Genomic DNA, 16,037 nt, shown 5'->3' with positions numbered 1-16,037 from the left:
AAGTTTTACTCTCCACAAAGAATATTTGTTGCAAGGTGCCTTCTCTGATATTTACATCGCAAGCTGACTAATGCTTTCATGTTGTGTCTCTGCTTAAGCCATTGGTCCTGAATCGCTTTTCTCGTCCCTCTCCACTGGCTACTCCTGCATCTGATTCTTCTCAGGAATTTGAAGTCCATCACATTTTGGATTCCAAAATTTCTCAAAAAGCTTATTTACCTGATTGATTGGAAAGGGTTTGGTCCAGAGGAGAAATCGCGTTTCAGCTGCAGATTTGACTGCTTGTTTTCTTGCCAAGAAGTTCCATCTAGGTTCCCTCTAAAACCCGGAACTCGCTAAAGCGCAGGCACCTCTCTCCTACGCATGCAGGCAGTTATGACCCTGGGCACGCCTGTTGTCCCAAGTTTTATCAGTTTTGCCAGTGTTGGTTGGTTGGGCTTTGAAGCACATTGATAACACTGTACAGACAATCCAGCAGTATGATGGGATGTAACAGAAAGTGTACAGCGTGTCATTCTCCTGCACATAATGAAAAGCCTTTTCTGACAATTCTTCATTTCCAAAGAAATTTTTAAAGAAGCTTAGTCTGTCTTCAGGGAGGAATCCCATGATCTCAGCTATTCTCTGGAAAACACCGGTATCAACTGATGCCATTCTGGATGGACGGTTGGTTATCAGTACAGAGCAGCCCTTAAGAAGACTCTGCCTTACCAAACTGACCACAATCTCTCCGAAATCTGCTCTATGTTTTGGATTGGACAGTTTACTTGATCTGAAATCCATTTGGTGAATGCTTTCATCTAAGCCATCAAATATAAACAGAAGCCTCTCGGTATCTTGTAGAATATTTCCTATCTGACTCTCCAGATATGGATATTGTTGAAGAATCATCTCCTCCAAGCTGAGCTCTCCCAGTTTATTAAGATCCCGGAATCTGAAGGAGAAGACAAAAGCAAATCTCTGGTAGAGTTTTCCGGTCACCCAGTCATTGACAAACTTCTGTATCAGTGTGGTCTTCCCTATTCCTGGCACTCCGCACACCATTACTGCATGTGGTACACATTGTGACTGGTGGCTCCAGCGGAACAGTCTGTTGGGGGAAATGTGTTCCAGCCCAGTTTGTGTTTCCTTCAGGCGTTCCGCATGTTTTACCCCACTCTGTATTAGTTCATTCTTAGGACGCTTCCTGAACTGATCAGTGGAGACTACAACCAGGTTCACATAGCGCTCATTAACAAAGAATCTTTGTGGTTCCAGGGTAGTTCCTGGGGGTTTGTGCTCAGCTAGAATCTCTGTTCTCTTCATCAGATGTTGTTTGTGCTTTTCCTGAATTTCTGGGGAGTGATGGAAATAATGTTCCCAAAAAAGTTAAAATGAAAATTGTGAATGTAATGATTTATGCATTTAGGAATTTCCTATTTATATTTGCCATAAATTTGAAAAAAAGATTTGCTGTAAATGAGTGTAGGAAATAGTGCACAATAGCCTTTCAAAACCAGAATGTTTTAGCTTAATTGCTCAGTCCCTGAATAAAATATTGTTACCAAAATTGCTTGGGGAGGAGCAGTCAGGGACACATAATAATCTAAACTTGTGCTGTTTTGCAGTTAGATTGCACAGTAGAGACATTAAACATTTAAGTGTTTTTAGGAGCTAGTAAAATGAAAATTAAATACATCCTTTTATTACATCTAATGATCAAAGTCAGCTGTCATGATGCAGTACACATTTAAACTGGTGTGTGTAGGTACATTACTTCCAAAACTGGTAGACCTCTAATTACTTTATAATAAAATGTTGGCTATATATATATATAAATTTGAAAATATTTATTCATTGCATTGACAAAATGTTATTGGACATGGTCAACAACAATATTAAAGTAGGTTGTGGCATTTAACAATGCATGGTCGGTACTAAGGGGCCAAGAAAGTATCCTTCACACCAGGGGTGAGCAAACTTTTTGACTCAAGGGCCACAATGGGTTGTAAAATTTGTAAAAATCCTAACTTTCTGGGATTTGTAGATATTTGCCTTAAACACCAATAACCACTTTACAAAAGGTTTGACACTTCCCATCCCAATCCAAAGGAGCAGAACTCCAGTTGGAAGATATTACAAATTCTGATATGTGAGCTCTTTAAGATCCAGGACACTATACATTTGTATGCCAGGTCTGTTACATTTTTCTTTACATAGACAGCTCTTACCTTTCCTGTGTGTGTAACGCTTTCCCCTAGTGTGACATTCTTGAAGTAACTAATTTCAATGTAAACTATTTAATGATATACCCTGATGCTAAAAGGGAGATAAACTTTCATAAACTTACTGCAAGCGTTTTTTTCAATCCATCAACTCTTCAATCCCACAATAATGGATTCTTCCTCTGCTATGGACTGAACACGTGAGGTAAGTAGACATAACCCTGCCCACTCTCCTATCATGGATGAGCCTGCGATAGGAGAGTGGGCAGGTTATATAAGGGACACAGCTCGCCCACTTCCTTCCATGAGTCGGTATAAACATGGCGGATATGTTCCGCAGCCCTGGCTGGTGTGCCAGCACAGCGTGGTCCTTCTCCTGACCCTGCTTGGGGTGGCACCGCGGGCTGTAGTTTGCCCATGCCTGCCCCACACCATTGCACTATACAACCAACACCATCCTGAGCCATTGATACAATGAAGGATGGATCTGTTTTGTTACCTAAATCCTGATCATGCCATCTAAATATTGCGGCACACATGGAGGCAACATCTTCCAGCGCCTGCGCAAACTGTGGCCTCAGGGTGCCTGTTCTTAGCTAACAGTGTGGTGACCCAGCTAACAGAGTGACACCCAGGGTGGTGCTGCTGTAGCCCATCAGTTTCAAGGTTGGACATGTTGTATGTTATTTGATTACAACAAGTAGTTATTTAAATGACGGCTACCTTTCCAGCAGCTCCGAGCAGTCTGCACTCACTAGGTATTTCCCCTTTTTCAGACCATGCTCTGTAATCCCTAGAGATGGTTGTGTGTAAAAATCCTAGCAGATCAGCAGTTTCTGAAATATTTTCACCCTGGCACAAACAAACATGCCACATAAAAAAATCACTTAAATGACCTTTCTTCCCCATTCTGATGCCCAGTTTGAACATCAGCTGGTTGTATTGACAATGTCTACATGTCTGAATGCATTGAGGTGCTGCCATGTGATTGGCTGATTAGATATTTGCATTAATAAGCAGTTGAACAAGGGTACCTAATAAAGTGGCTGGTGAGTGTATACAGGGTCCTCAGAATGCTTTTTTTTTCATTCTAATATTCTATTTATTATTTTTTTTTTTATATCCATTACACAGAGAACTTCAGGCCCATCTGTTTTAAACAATGTAACCAAGTACATTTTCCTCATAGTAAATTTTAAATGAGCTACTTACATTGAATATATTTTATCACTTTTTCACTTCTACGTATCACCAGAAATGTTTTAAATTGTGTATTGTCTGTATGTGTGCCTTTATTTTATGATAAAAGTGTGAAAATGTGATGCCTAAAAAGTCCAAAAATCTACTAGTGTTTTTTTTGTGTATATAAGGGTTAGAGAAGTGGCATTGTCGAGTTAAAGAGGATACACAAGATTGCTTTTTTGTATGATATAAAAAATCAGGAGAGTCAAGGGGATCTGTGGGAACATGTCCCATAACAAATATTAAGATATGGGTAACCCAAGTCAGTCGGTGGCTTGGGGTAGCAGGAGATTCAAATAATGTATTGGATTCAATACAAAATACCTGTACTGAATCCAATACAAAGAAAACCTTTTATAATATATATATATATATATATATATATATATATATATATATATATATATATATATATATATATATATATATATATATATTATACATGCTACTGTACAGTTAAATTGTTAAATTACAGGTTTCTGTATTTTTATCCACCCTTGTTTTAAAAGATTTTTTTATGTTTTTATTTAAAGTTTATTATTACATTTATTAAATATTGGACAGATTTCGGTGAGTTATGCCTAAGAATTATAGGCCTACAATGTAAAATAAATTTCCATGCAAAACAATGTACCCTTTTTGCATAAAAATACGGGCAAAATTAGAACACCAGGGGGGTTATTGTTACCTTTTGTATTGTATAGTATGGGGAGAGTTGCTTGGAGAAAGCATTGGGTTTTAATGAAAAAAAAAATCTATCCTATTTTCCTGGGAAAATAGTACAGGGGTATACAGTACCCTTAACCCATTCTCAACCCGTCTAAATTTTATTTATCCTTGCAGGGTACAGCAATATCTAAAGGTACTTTGGCATTCCATCCAGCGCTGGCAGCTCCCCTTCATACACTGAGATGATATCCACCTGGCCTATTTGCTGCAGGCGTCCTATTTGGTTACATTGTACTGCATGATACATTGACAGATAGTAACAGAAGTCATTGACAGAAAAGTAATTGGCAGCTCTCATAGTCCAGGTATAGGCAGTGATGTCACTACCACAGATATCATAAGGTAGTAGGTATACCACATGTCTTATTTACCTCTCAGCTCCGGGGTGAGTGTGTGTCCATGTTCATCTAGCAAAATCTGCTGTACCAGACTCTCACCTGTTGGAAAAAAAAAATTAATGTGATCCCAATTCTCCAGCCTTGAGCTTTATTTAGTCCAACCCAATGTAAGGTGCAATCATCACAGGGACAAAGAGACCCAGAAAGCAGTTAAAATATTTCTAGATGTTTTCTATTTTATTTATTCGACTTTACCGGTTTACCGGTATATTGATTTTCTAACATTTATTCTTCCCAAAAAAACAACACAACATAGTTCTTATCACTACCATGTGAGTCATGTCACTACTAGCTCACAATCTAATGTCCCTTCTAGACTTTGTAACAAAGGCTCTAAAACTTTTTGGTTTGCATTGGGCTGTAAAAGTTAGATTCTGAGGTTACATTTCTGGTCCATACTTAATATTAAATTATATATATGCATTGCATATGTAGTAAAAACCAACAAGATCAATTTAAACATTGTAGTAGTGAAAATCACTAGAAGTGCTTTCTTTAGCTAAGTATAGGAGCCTTAGCATTGGGAGTGTGAAATTATTTTTCTATTCTGTTCACAATTTGGGGATTTCATTTGCTTAAGAGACACACTGCTCTCAAGGACTTTCCCCTGGCTACTTTCCCAAAAGCACTTCCCAAAAAAATGTTTTTTAACGCAGAGGTCCCCGGTCCACAGCCCACCCTAATCGGTGCACCCACCAGCAGAAGGACCCCACTTGGGGGGGTGCACCAGCCAGAGCCGCGGACCCCGCCTCCCAGAGACTTTGGAACAACCCACCCACTCAGACCTGCAATGGTGGACTGGGGGTAGGTTCTGACATCATGATATCACTTCCCCTTTGAGTGACACATGGCTCCCCGCGCATGCGGTTGGGGACCACTGTCTTAACAAAGTCCCCCCTAAGTACTTTTCAGCAAGCACTCTCCTCAGAAAAGCCTCTTTTCCTCACTGCCTTTTTTATGACCTAACTTTCCCTATAGTTAAGCTCAAAGCTAACTAACAGAAAATGACTATGTCACCTTGGCTAGCTGTTTCTAAATTCTAGAGCAAAACTTCCCACTCCAATGGCAGAATCAATTTAATCCGAGTCAGAATCTACTTTAATTGGAAAAATCGACCCACAACTATTTAATTTGTAGTGATGATTATTTGATCACAATATTGATTGTAAACACAAAATGCTGTTACCTGTCTGGCTGATCTCATCTAGAATTGCCAATAAGTCAGGATGATTCTTCTTTATTGCATAGAGACATACCAAGAGTCCAACCACTGCTTCTCTTCCCATCTTCTGAATATCTTGCAACAAACAGCAAGAGAAGATAGCTGCATCCAGTGCCAACCTTGCATAGTGTTCTTGAAGGAGCTGTGGTGTAAATAAATGCATGACATAGATGAATGACATCTTTTATATACACTTTTATTTGTATTATTTTGTATAAAGTCTAAATCAAAATTCTTGTCGTGTTTTTGTGCCCCATTTCCTTTGCTTCCAGGAGATTTCCTTTGCTTCCTGATAAAAACATCAGAGTCTTTGAAAGATTTCTTCTCCAGTTTAGGAGACAACTTAAAATGTTAAGTTTTCTTTCAGTTTCAGTTCCATGGACAATAGTCACATGTGACCAATATGTATATAAAGAACAATCTCCTATAAAAAAAATGTAAATGTATTAGACTTTATGATTTTCAATCTCCTATTTTAGGCTGATCAGCTTTTTTAAATCCCTTTTGCTTTTTTTTTAACAAAATATATTTACATTATGATTGTGTGACACCCAGGTTCAGCAATCATATGAGTTAAAGGCTCACGGAAAGGTTGGTTAGTTTTCCTTAGTAGTGTTTGAAAATTGGAAAACCCCTTTAGGGTCCTGAAGCTGGTCAGGGGAGAAGAGATGAGGGGGGGGGTTCCCTGATCACTTGATTCATATCCAGGTTTTTCCTGCCTATGCATCCTGAGCATAGATGTACTATTTAGTTTATCAGGCTTTGTGTTCAGGGAGCCCTGTATGCAGTAGGCAGCTGGAGGCTAAAGAAAGTGCTCCGGAAAGTTTGTTGCCAAGGGAAGTGACTGGGTTGCCCCATTTTTACTTTTGGACTTTGATTTGTACTTTCTTTGCTTAGGCTAGTGATTAGTCTTCTGATTATTCTTCAAATGAATTTAATAATTTGTGGACAGGTCTGTATTACACACCTACATACAAGAAAGAACATCCAGGAGTCACTGTCCACTCTTGACATTAATGTAAAATCACTTTCTGTTCTCACACAAACTTCCAGCACTCTGTAGTCTCGTTTTCTAAGTTACAGCTCCCACTAAGCTTTACTTTGCTCACCAGGGTGCACCCCAATACCCTGACCATGCACATCCATGTCCTCTATATTTTGCTATAAAATATGTTTTTTTTTTAGGGCTACACAGGTAAATTAAACAGTGACGTGAATATGAACTATTTCCTTGGAACAGAAAATGAAAATATTCCAATCATCTTCAGAACTAAAGACCAGAATCTTAATCCTCTAAATGGTCAGATCTTTCCCCAGAGATTGAATGAGGAAGCTGAACGCCGGTCCCAAGTTCCAGCAATTACCCCAAATCAGATTTATAAACAGCAGTTCCGAGAACCTGGAATGTGGGGTAACAGTGGGTATTCATGTTCTGGTTTAGGGTGGAGTTGTCTTTTAGTACACAGATTTTGTCCCTGGTGTATAAAAATATCTTTATTCCTTACTTGTGTGTCTAAAACTTTCCGATCTCTTAATTCACGTAATAGAGTCTGGCGGTTCAAATTCCCCAAGACGTCGGTCAGATCATCTCTGTAATACTCAAATATCATCCTTAGAGATGAATCCTGATATGGAGACAGCTGATGCTGGAACCTCTCAATGTAATCTAGAGAAACACACAGAAAATACAATTACAGGTCTGAGGGAGGAATTCAGGACACAAGAAAATCTCCTACAAATATGTCTCCATCTTTGTATACTGTTTGTGGATTCTCTTATACAATGACGTTTAATTGAGTGATGGTTATATTGAAGCAAATAAAATGTTAATGAAGAACAAAATATAGAATATATCAGGGACCTGATCTGCTAATGTGATCTTAGCACCATTTACAGAAAAGGCCCAATAACTCCCCGTCTCTAATGTTCTATACCAAATTTATCTTCAATAAATCTGCCCTCCAGATTTCCCTTCAGTCTTGTCCAGTTGCACAGGTTCAGTTCCTGGACTGAAATTGCTTGCTGTGATTTCCCTGCACATGGTGAAAGATTCACATAGTACATAGTTCAATCCTGGAGGTGCAGAATCACAAGTGGCCATACGGGGCAGTTTGAAAACAAATACAGCTGCCTATAAACATCCATTCTAGCAGACTGACATCCACCCATCAAGAGATATTAATATTAACTCTTCTCAATATAAAGACTAATGGTTACATGAAGGCTGAAGGCTTTTGAGATATTGGGAGTACTGATATGTTTTGTACTCTATGTATGGAACTACATACAGCACCTTCTAGTCCCCTCCCAACAGCCACATTCTGCCTGTATTGCATAGAAAAGCACAGAGACCCACTGACTGTCTCTAAGACATGTAATGAAATCAGAAAGGTTTTAAAAATGATCTCATTAGCATGTTGATGCGAGAAAAATAGGGGGTGCTGTTCAACTGCTTGTTACTAGAAATGTTTAATCAACTAACCATATGGCACAGTTGTGGTACAATGGGCGATTTGTAATATGAATGTTCAGCTGACAAATGTGCAGCAAATGAGTGATGTCATGTAAATAAGGACCACAATACCTGAGGAATGTTTGCCAGAATGAATTACGGAACGCAAAAGTGGGTTAACTTAGTACTAGCAAGGTGTACCTAATAAAAAGGCCAGCGAATGTATGTAATAAGCCTTTAAGTAGAAGAGCATGTATAATCAGCTAATACAAATGAGTAATGCAATAAAAACTAATGCAGCAGCCACATCTGAGAAATGGTAAGCTGTAATGGGTTACATTTCTGTTCATAGGATTGAGATATACTTAATGAGGAACTAAACTCAAAAATGCCTAAAACACAAAAAAAAAATACACTTGTGCAGTCGTTCCATCCGGAGGTGTCTTCCATCAAGTCCCACATCGTCCTGGTATTCGTCCCCGAGCCGGCGTGCCAGGCGGCGCCATCTTCGTCTCTTTATGGTGGTTCCCCTTCTCATGTCACCCAATGCAGGCGTGAGATCAGGTGAAGTAGGTTGGAAAACAAAAATTTGTGGTCCCATTCATTCTTGATCGCCTAGGCTCAAATAAGGGGGTGGTGGTGCTGCACAAACAGAATTTTTACTTTACAAACAAAGGGTTGTCTACTCTTTTAATGTAAAGTGAAATTTCAGAGTTTAGGTACGCTTTAAGATCTTTTTTTATTTTTTCTTTGTGTAATAAGTCATATTTGTTTAAAATTGATTATATAAATTATTAAACAACATTAATTTTATTATATATGCATTTTACATATAATATAATATATATATTATTATAATATAAAAAACTATAAAAGTACCGTATATAAAATAAATGCTCACCAGGACTGTTGGTTGCTCTCAGTTTCTTAGATACCTTTCCCCAAGCTGTGGGATCTTCTACAGCAGGATTCCGTTTACCAGTCTGCACCCCTAAAGACATCAACACCATCATCATCATCATCATCATATATATAACAACAGATTAAAATCAGAAAAGAAAAATAAGATACAACTGAGCTTTTTGCTTATTAAATGTGTACCAATTCCAATTTTCCATGAAAATGCTATGCATGACCCATGTAACCCCAATTTGTATTGCAATAAGAATCCTTTGTTTACCTAAAAACAATACATCAATTTAAGATAGAGCCAATCACAGTCCTCACCATCTTCATAGAAGAAAGACCTGCTTGTGAGTGCAGTGAAGACATTTTCAATTCCCAGCTCCATATATGTGTAATTATTATAAATTAATCCCTTCCTCATTATAATTCAGCACATGATTGTGGTGATAACTGTTCCAATTTTTTTAAATACAGTAAATACTTGGAAAGCACACCCTGTATTACCATCCATACTTTTCCATAATAAATACTACATACTAATTCCATACTAAATAGTAAACAGAGTTATGCTAAATATCCTCCAAAAAGAGATTGAAAAACCCAAAATTCAAATTACTTTGGCACTCTTCAATTCAATATTGATCAGATAATAAAAAAAATAAAATATAGAAAACTTTTTTTTGCACCTGTTGAGGTGCATAAAGTTTGGCCATACAGTATTTTTTGAATGAATAAAAACAATCTAATAAAAAAACTTGTATATTATAAACTAGGGTATTTTTGATCAATTTGAACATTGAACGTTAATATGGGTTCTTTTGTCAAAGTGGGTAGAAGCGTGGTGCGTGGTGGGAAGTTAGTAACAACAATCGAACAACAATAGAACAACAAAACACCAAAAGTAGTTCAACTTATCTTAAATAGCAAACGGAGGAGCAGGAACCCTGAAGGGGACAACACACCAGCTCTTCACATCCCAGAAGTGAATATCAACCACATAGCATGAAGTGTGAGGCCAGACTAAATGGAGGAGCAGTAATGACCACCAGCTGCAGCTGATACAAGGGGAGTGGTCATTACAAACAACAACACAGCAACAAGTAAAAACAAAGAGACTGTCAGATAACCTCACGTGCAGCTTGTCTCACTGATCTTCTAACCTCAGTCACGGAAGGGACCGTGACAGTACCCCCCCCCTTCTATTCCGGACACCCAGGACCGACCTTATCTGGATTAGCCCTGTGGAACGCTTTCACTAGGCGACTAGCATTAACGTCGGTCACTGGAACCCACATTCTCTCCCCTGGACCGTAACCCTTCCAGTGAACAAGATACTGGAGGGATCTGCGGAGAATTGGGGAGTCCAGTATCCTGGCGATCTGAAATTCTAGATTACCGTCCACCATGACAGGAGCAGGAGGCAAGGAGGACAGTTCAGCAGGTTTGACATATCTCTTCAGCAGTGATTCGTGGAACACATTATGAATCTTTAAAGCCTGTGGAAGTTCGAGATGAAAGGCAACCGGGTTAATAATGGCAGAGATCTTATATGGACCAATAAACCTTGGACCCAACTTCCAAGAAGGTACTTTCAACCTAATGCTTCTTGTGGATAGTGACACAGAACCACCCACTCTTAGGTCCGGACCACTCATACGTCTATTGTCAGCCATACGTTTATACTTGTTTCCCATCTTTTTTTAAATATTTTGCATTTTCAGCTAAATAGATGACAAAGAAGAGGAAAATCTTTCCTCTTCAGGAATACCTGAAGTCTCAGTACCTGAAAATGTGCCAAATTGCGGATGGAACCCATATGCCCCAAAAAACGGCGACTTATCGGTGGACTCCTGCCTACGGTTATTTATGGCAAACTTGGCCAAATTCAAAAATGACCACTCCTCCTGATTCTCTTGAGACAAAACATCTCAAATAAGTCTCCAAATTCTGGTTAGTGCATTCCGTATGTCCGTTCGACTGAGGTTGAAAGGCCGAAGAGAAGGACAGTTGTATCCCCAGACGAGTGCAGAACGTCTTCCAGAATCTGGAAACAAACTGAGTCCCCCTATCAGACACCACATCCGAGGGAATACTGTGTAGCTTCTTGATGTTATCGACAAACACTTGTGTGAGGGTTTAAGCATTAGGTAGCCCTGACAATGCAATAAAGTGTGACATCTTACTGGAGCGATCAACAATCGACAGAATCACGTTTTTTCCTGAGGAATTAGGCAAATCTTTGATAAAATCCATGGATAAATGAGTCCAAGGTCAGGATGGGATTGACAACAGAAATAGAGATCCAGAAGACCGAGTATGTGTCACCTTAGCACAAGTACTACATGCTGACACATAGCCCTCAACACATTTACGCAACCCAGGCCACCAGAATCTACGAGAGATGAGATTGACTGTGGATCTGTTCCCAGGGTGTCCTGTAAGGACTGTACAGTGGTGTTTCTCAAACACCTTGTGTCGTAATTCGTAAGGAACAACTTCCCTGAAGGACAAAAATCTGGTGCATCTCCCAGGGCCTCCAATACCTCTGCCTCAAGATCGGGATAAAGGGCAGATATTACTACTCCTTCAGACAATATTGGACCAGGATCTTCTAAATCACCCCCCCAGAAAATTTATGCGACAAAGCGTCCGCCTTTACGTTCTTAACCCCAGGGTGATAGGTGATAATAAAATTGAACCTGGTAAAAAACAACGACCATCTGGCCTGTCTTCAGATATTTAGCCAACTCCAAATATGCCAGATTTTTGTGATCGGTAATTAGGGTAATAGGATGAATTGCTCCTTCCAACCAATGAAGCCATTCCTCAAAAGCCAACTTAATGGCCAGCAACTCTCTATTACCTACATCATAATTTCTCTCTGCATTTGAGTGTTTTTTAGAGAAGAAAGCACATGGGCGCCATTTACTAGGTGAAGGACCCTGCGATAAGACTGCATCTACCCCTACTTCAGATGCGTCATCTTCCACAATAAATGGTTGTGACACATCTGGTTGCACCAGTATAGGAGCAGAAGCAAAACACTTGTAATGCCGCACCCGACCAGACTGAGAAATCTGAACCTTTCCTCATCATGTCCGTTAAAGGTTTAACCACAGCCGAATAATTCATAATAAATTTACGGTAGTAATTGGTGAACCCTAAAAATCATATAAGGTCACTGCACGGACCTTTTCAGAATCCGAAAACCTGAAGATGAGATTAAGTAACCCAGCAACTGCATCTCTGGAACTGCAAAAACACACTTCTCCATCTTCGCATACAATTTATTCTCTCTAAGGATCTGTAACCCTTGTTTCACGTGATCCTGATGAGTCACCATGTCAGGAGAATAAATTAGTATATCATCCAGATACACCACAACAAACCTGCCCACCAGATGATGAAAGATGTCATTAATAAAATGTTAAAAGACTGCAGGAGCATTGGTTAACCCAAAAGGCATGACCATATTCTCAAAATGACCCTCAGGGGTATTAAAAGCCAATTTCCATTCATCCCAGCCTCTGATCCTTACCAGATTATATGCCCCTCTCAAATCCAATTTAGAGAACACCTTGGCGCTGATTGAACAAATGTGGGATTAAAGGAAGAGGGTAAGGGTCACAGACAGTAATAGGGTTAAGCTCACGGAAGTCCAAACATGGCCTAAGAGTTCTGTCCTTTTTCTTAACAAAGAAAAACCCTGTGGCTACTGGAGATTTGGATGGTCTAATATGACCTTTAGCCAAACTCTCAGTGATATACTCTCGCATGGCCGCTCTTTCGGGTTCAGAAAGATTATACAACCGAGACATAGGCAACTAGCCTCCGTAAATAAGATTTATGGGGCAATCATACTCCCGATGTGGAGGTAACTCCTGGTCCCCACTTTTAGCAAACTCAGAAATAAATGAAGGTACAACCTTAGTGGTTACAACAGAAAGTGATGTGTTAAGACAGTTGTCTATGCAATAATCACTCCAATCAAGAATTTGTCTCGCTTGCCAATCGATGGTAGGATTATGTTTGCTTAACCATGGTAAACCTAGTACCAATGGAGCAGGCAAACCCTCCAGCACAAAGCACGAGATGGATTCTTGATGAAAATCTACCTTTAAAGGGATGTCCTGCACCATTTGTGACAATCATTTCTGCGTGAGTGGAGCGGAATCAATTGCTGAGATTTTTTTGTCTAATGCACTAGTGGTTAACCCATACGGACGAACTGACGATCACCTAAGTTAACCCCTGCCCCACTGTCAATAAACACTACAATTCCTACAGTTTTGTAGTCTAGCGCAACCTCAGCAGACAGGAGAAATGGAATATTAGTGGTAAATTCTCTGATTCCCCACACAGACCACCAAGTGAGAGATGAGGATTAAACACACATTTTTTTTTGTTTTCACCTTGGCGCTGAACATAAGGACATTAATCCTAAAATCAATCAATCAAGCATTCAATAAAACAATATTGAGAATAGGCAGGGTATACAGATTATCCACACTGTACTTATAGTTTAAAGCATTGCAAACTTGCGTGTGGGAAAAGTGGGTTAATCTGGTACTGGCATGCTGTACTTCTTTTGAGCCAGGGTATATTTTTTACATTGAAAAAATCCTGCAGCACACCACAAACCATAAATGTTTCAAAAATATACTCTGTAGCTTAATACAGTATATATAATGACAATATAGTTTCTTAATTTATTTATACTCACTAAGTGCGAAACCTGGGCCTGTTTAGAAGACTTGGATCAGGGGTGCCCACACTTTTTTGGCTTGCAAGTTACTTTTAAAATTTTAAAGTCAAAATGATCTACCAACAATAAATATGCTAAACATATATTTATATAATGAGTATACTTTATCTTTGAAATTGTATGGCACAATACATTCTGAAATTTAAAAGGATCCTTTTGCAGATTAAAGTTCAAATATTAAAAACAAATGAACATGTGCAAACTCCTGGCTAATGTATAAATTATCCTCATGAAATATAAGGAGGCTATACATGCCTATGTGGTTTGCGTGTTTTGTTGTGTTATCATCAGGACTTGCTAAAAAGCTGCTAAGCTTTAAAAAGAGAGATAATAATCAAGATACTGGATACAGGGAAAGGAACAAGTATATGCCTTCAATTTCTTAGAATATACATACAAAGAAGTTCTAGCTAAGGAGTAATATGACCCAATGAGAGAGAGAGCAGCCTCTGTATTCCTTTGTCACACTACAGGCCCAAGCTGTGGGATCTTCTACAGCAGAATTCCAGCCACCACCCTTCAGCCCTAGACACACCAACACCAATATTATAATCTTGTATATAACAACAGAGTAACATAAGAAAAGAAAAACAGGATAAAACGGAGCACAAAACATTATCATTTACCTTATTAAATGTGTACCAATTTCAACATTAGTTCACAAACATAAAGTGCTATGCAAGGCCCATTTAACCCCAATTTGTATTGCAATAGGGATCCTTTGTTTATCTGACAACAATATATCAATTTCAGATAGAGCCAAGCAGAGTCTTCACCATTTTTTTAAAATAAAGATCTGCTAATGAGTGCAGTGGAGACACTTAAGTTCCAAGCTCCACACATGCTGCAAATATTACAAGCTGACATTCAAAAAAATGTACATATAAGGTGTAATAAAAAGTAAAAAAATAAGGTTTGCAGAATTTCCAGAAAGAAAAAACAAAAACTAAAATTTAGGTTGGCAACTCTGGTAGGGTGGAAGGCATGACCCCAAGTTATCTCCCCACATGTGGATAAGAAACGTACAAAGTATCAAGCAGTATTACCAATGAATCATCTATGTAAGTGTATCATACAAACATTGGTTTTGTTTCATCTTACCAGGCATTGTTAGGTGGAGATTCCAGGATTTGGATTCCTCTTATCATACATCTGGATGATCCAACCTGTGTCTTGTAGTTCTCCTTCTATTATATAGAGTTATATTCAGCCTTTACCGTAGTTATATTTGGCCATCTGTAAAGCGTAAAACAGAGAATTCTAAAGCAGTGGTGGGAAAGAAATGTGGCTGTAAATGCTTTCACTTTCAATATTGGTATTTCCTCTGTATGCAAAGCTTCACAGAATTCCCCTCCCCCTCCACGATATCACAAGAATAAAGCACATTTTCTTAAAAAGCCAATTGCAGATTTTGATAAATTGTGTGCAGAGATATCACTGAGAGAAGGTGGAAGCTTCCATTGCTGATCTTATTGTAAATAATGCTAATTATGTAAATCTGATCTTTTGGTTTTAGTAGTATCAGTCACACACCTGAAATAAGCGTGCAGGTAAAAGTAATAAAGGCTGAGGATCAGAACACAAACCAGGCAAGCTGTATACATTATAACCAGCTCAGTAATGGCAGCTTACATATTCTCTGTGTAGGTTCACTTAAAGCCCGTACAGGTACCACAGACATTAGTAGTGAAGCTTCTATACCTATTCATCAAACTTCCCACTTCTGGTAAAGTGATGACATCCTTCCCCCACTCCACCTGTTGATGTCTCACCCCCAATTTCAATCCTTATTGAGGCTAAATCTGCCCTCATTCTGTCCAATATCCTTTTTTTTAAGGGATTTATAGTTAGATCAAACAGGCCCGGTGTTCTATCAAAAAATATATATAAATACCCTGTTTCCCCGATGGTAAGACACTGTCTTATTTTTTTTGGAAGGCCAAAATATGCCCTAGGGCTTATTTTCAGGGGGATGCCTTATTTTACCCAGGAAGAAGACTACAGTACACAGTTATTGTTATGGTATCATATGGTACCTTGTATGGCCAGCTTTATCCATCATACCATATATTGTACCATTTAATGTCCCCAATGTTCTCCATCAGGGAAACACAGTAAA

At 38.8% G+C, this 16,037-nt stretch overlaps 1 protein-coding gene across 1 annotated transcript; it reads right to left on the bottom strand.

Annotated features, from left to right (window-relative positions):
- Nucleotides 1–357: 357 nt before the first annotated feature.
- LOC140342479 (NACHT, LRR and PYD domains-containing protein 3-like) lies at nt 358–15,205 on the bottom strand. The gene is made up of 6 exons (XM_072428677.1): nt 15,020–15,205; nt 9,149–9,238; nt 7,301–7,461; nt 5,760–5,937; nt 4,547–4,612; nt 358–1,334 (listed from the first exon to the last, which is right to left on the bottom strand). Exons 1-6 carry the CDS (start codon nt 15,024–15,026, stop codon nt 358–360), a joined length of 1,479 nt encoding a protein of 492 aa, XP_072284778.1. The 5' UTR covers nt 15,027–15,205.
- Nucleotides 15,206–16,037: the final 832 nt, after the last annotated feature.

This window comes from Pyxicephalus adspersus, chromosome 12, assembly GCF_032062135.1.
Source record: "Pyxicephalus adspersus chromosome 12, UCB_Pads_2.0, whole genome shotgun sequence".
NCBI lineage: Eukaryota > Metazoa > Chordata > Amphibia > Anura > Pyxicephalidae > Pyxicephalus > Pyxicephalus adspersus.
Note: the sequence above shows the minus strand (reverse complement) of the source record. Positions and strands in the feature narration are given on the sequence as shown.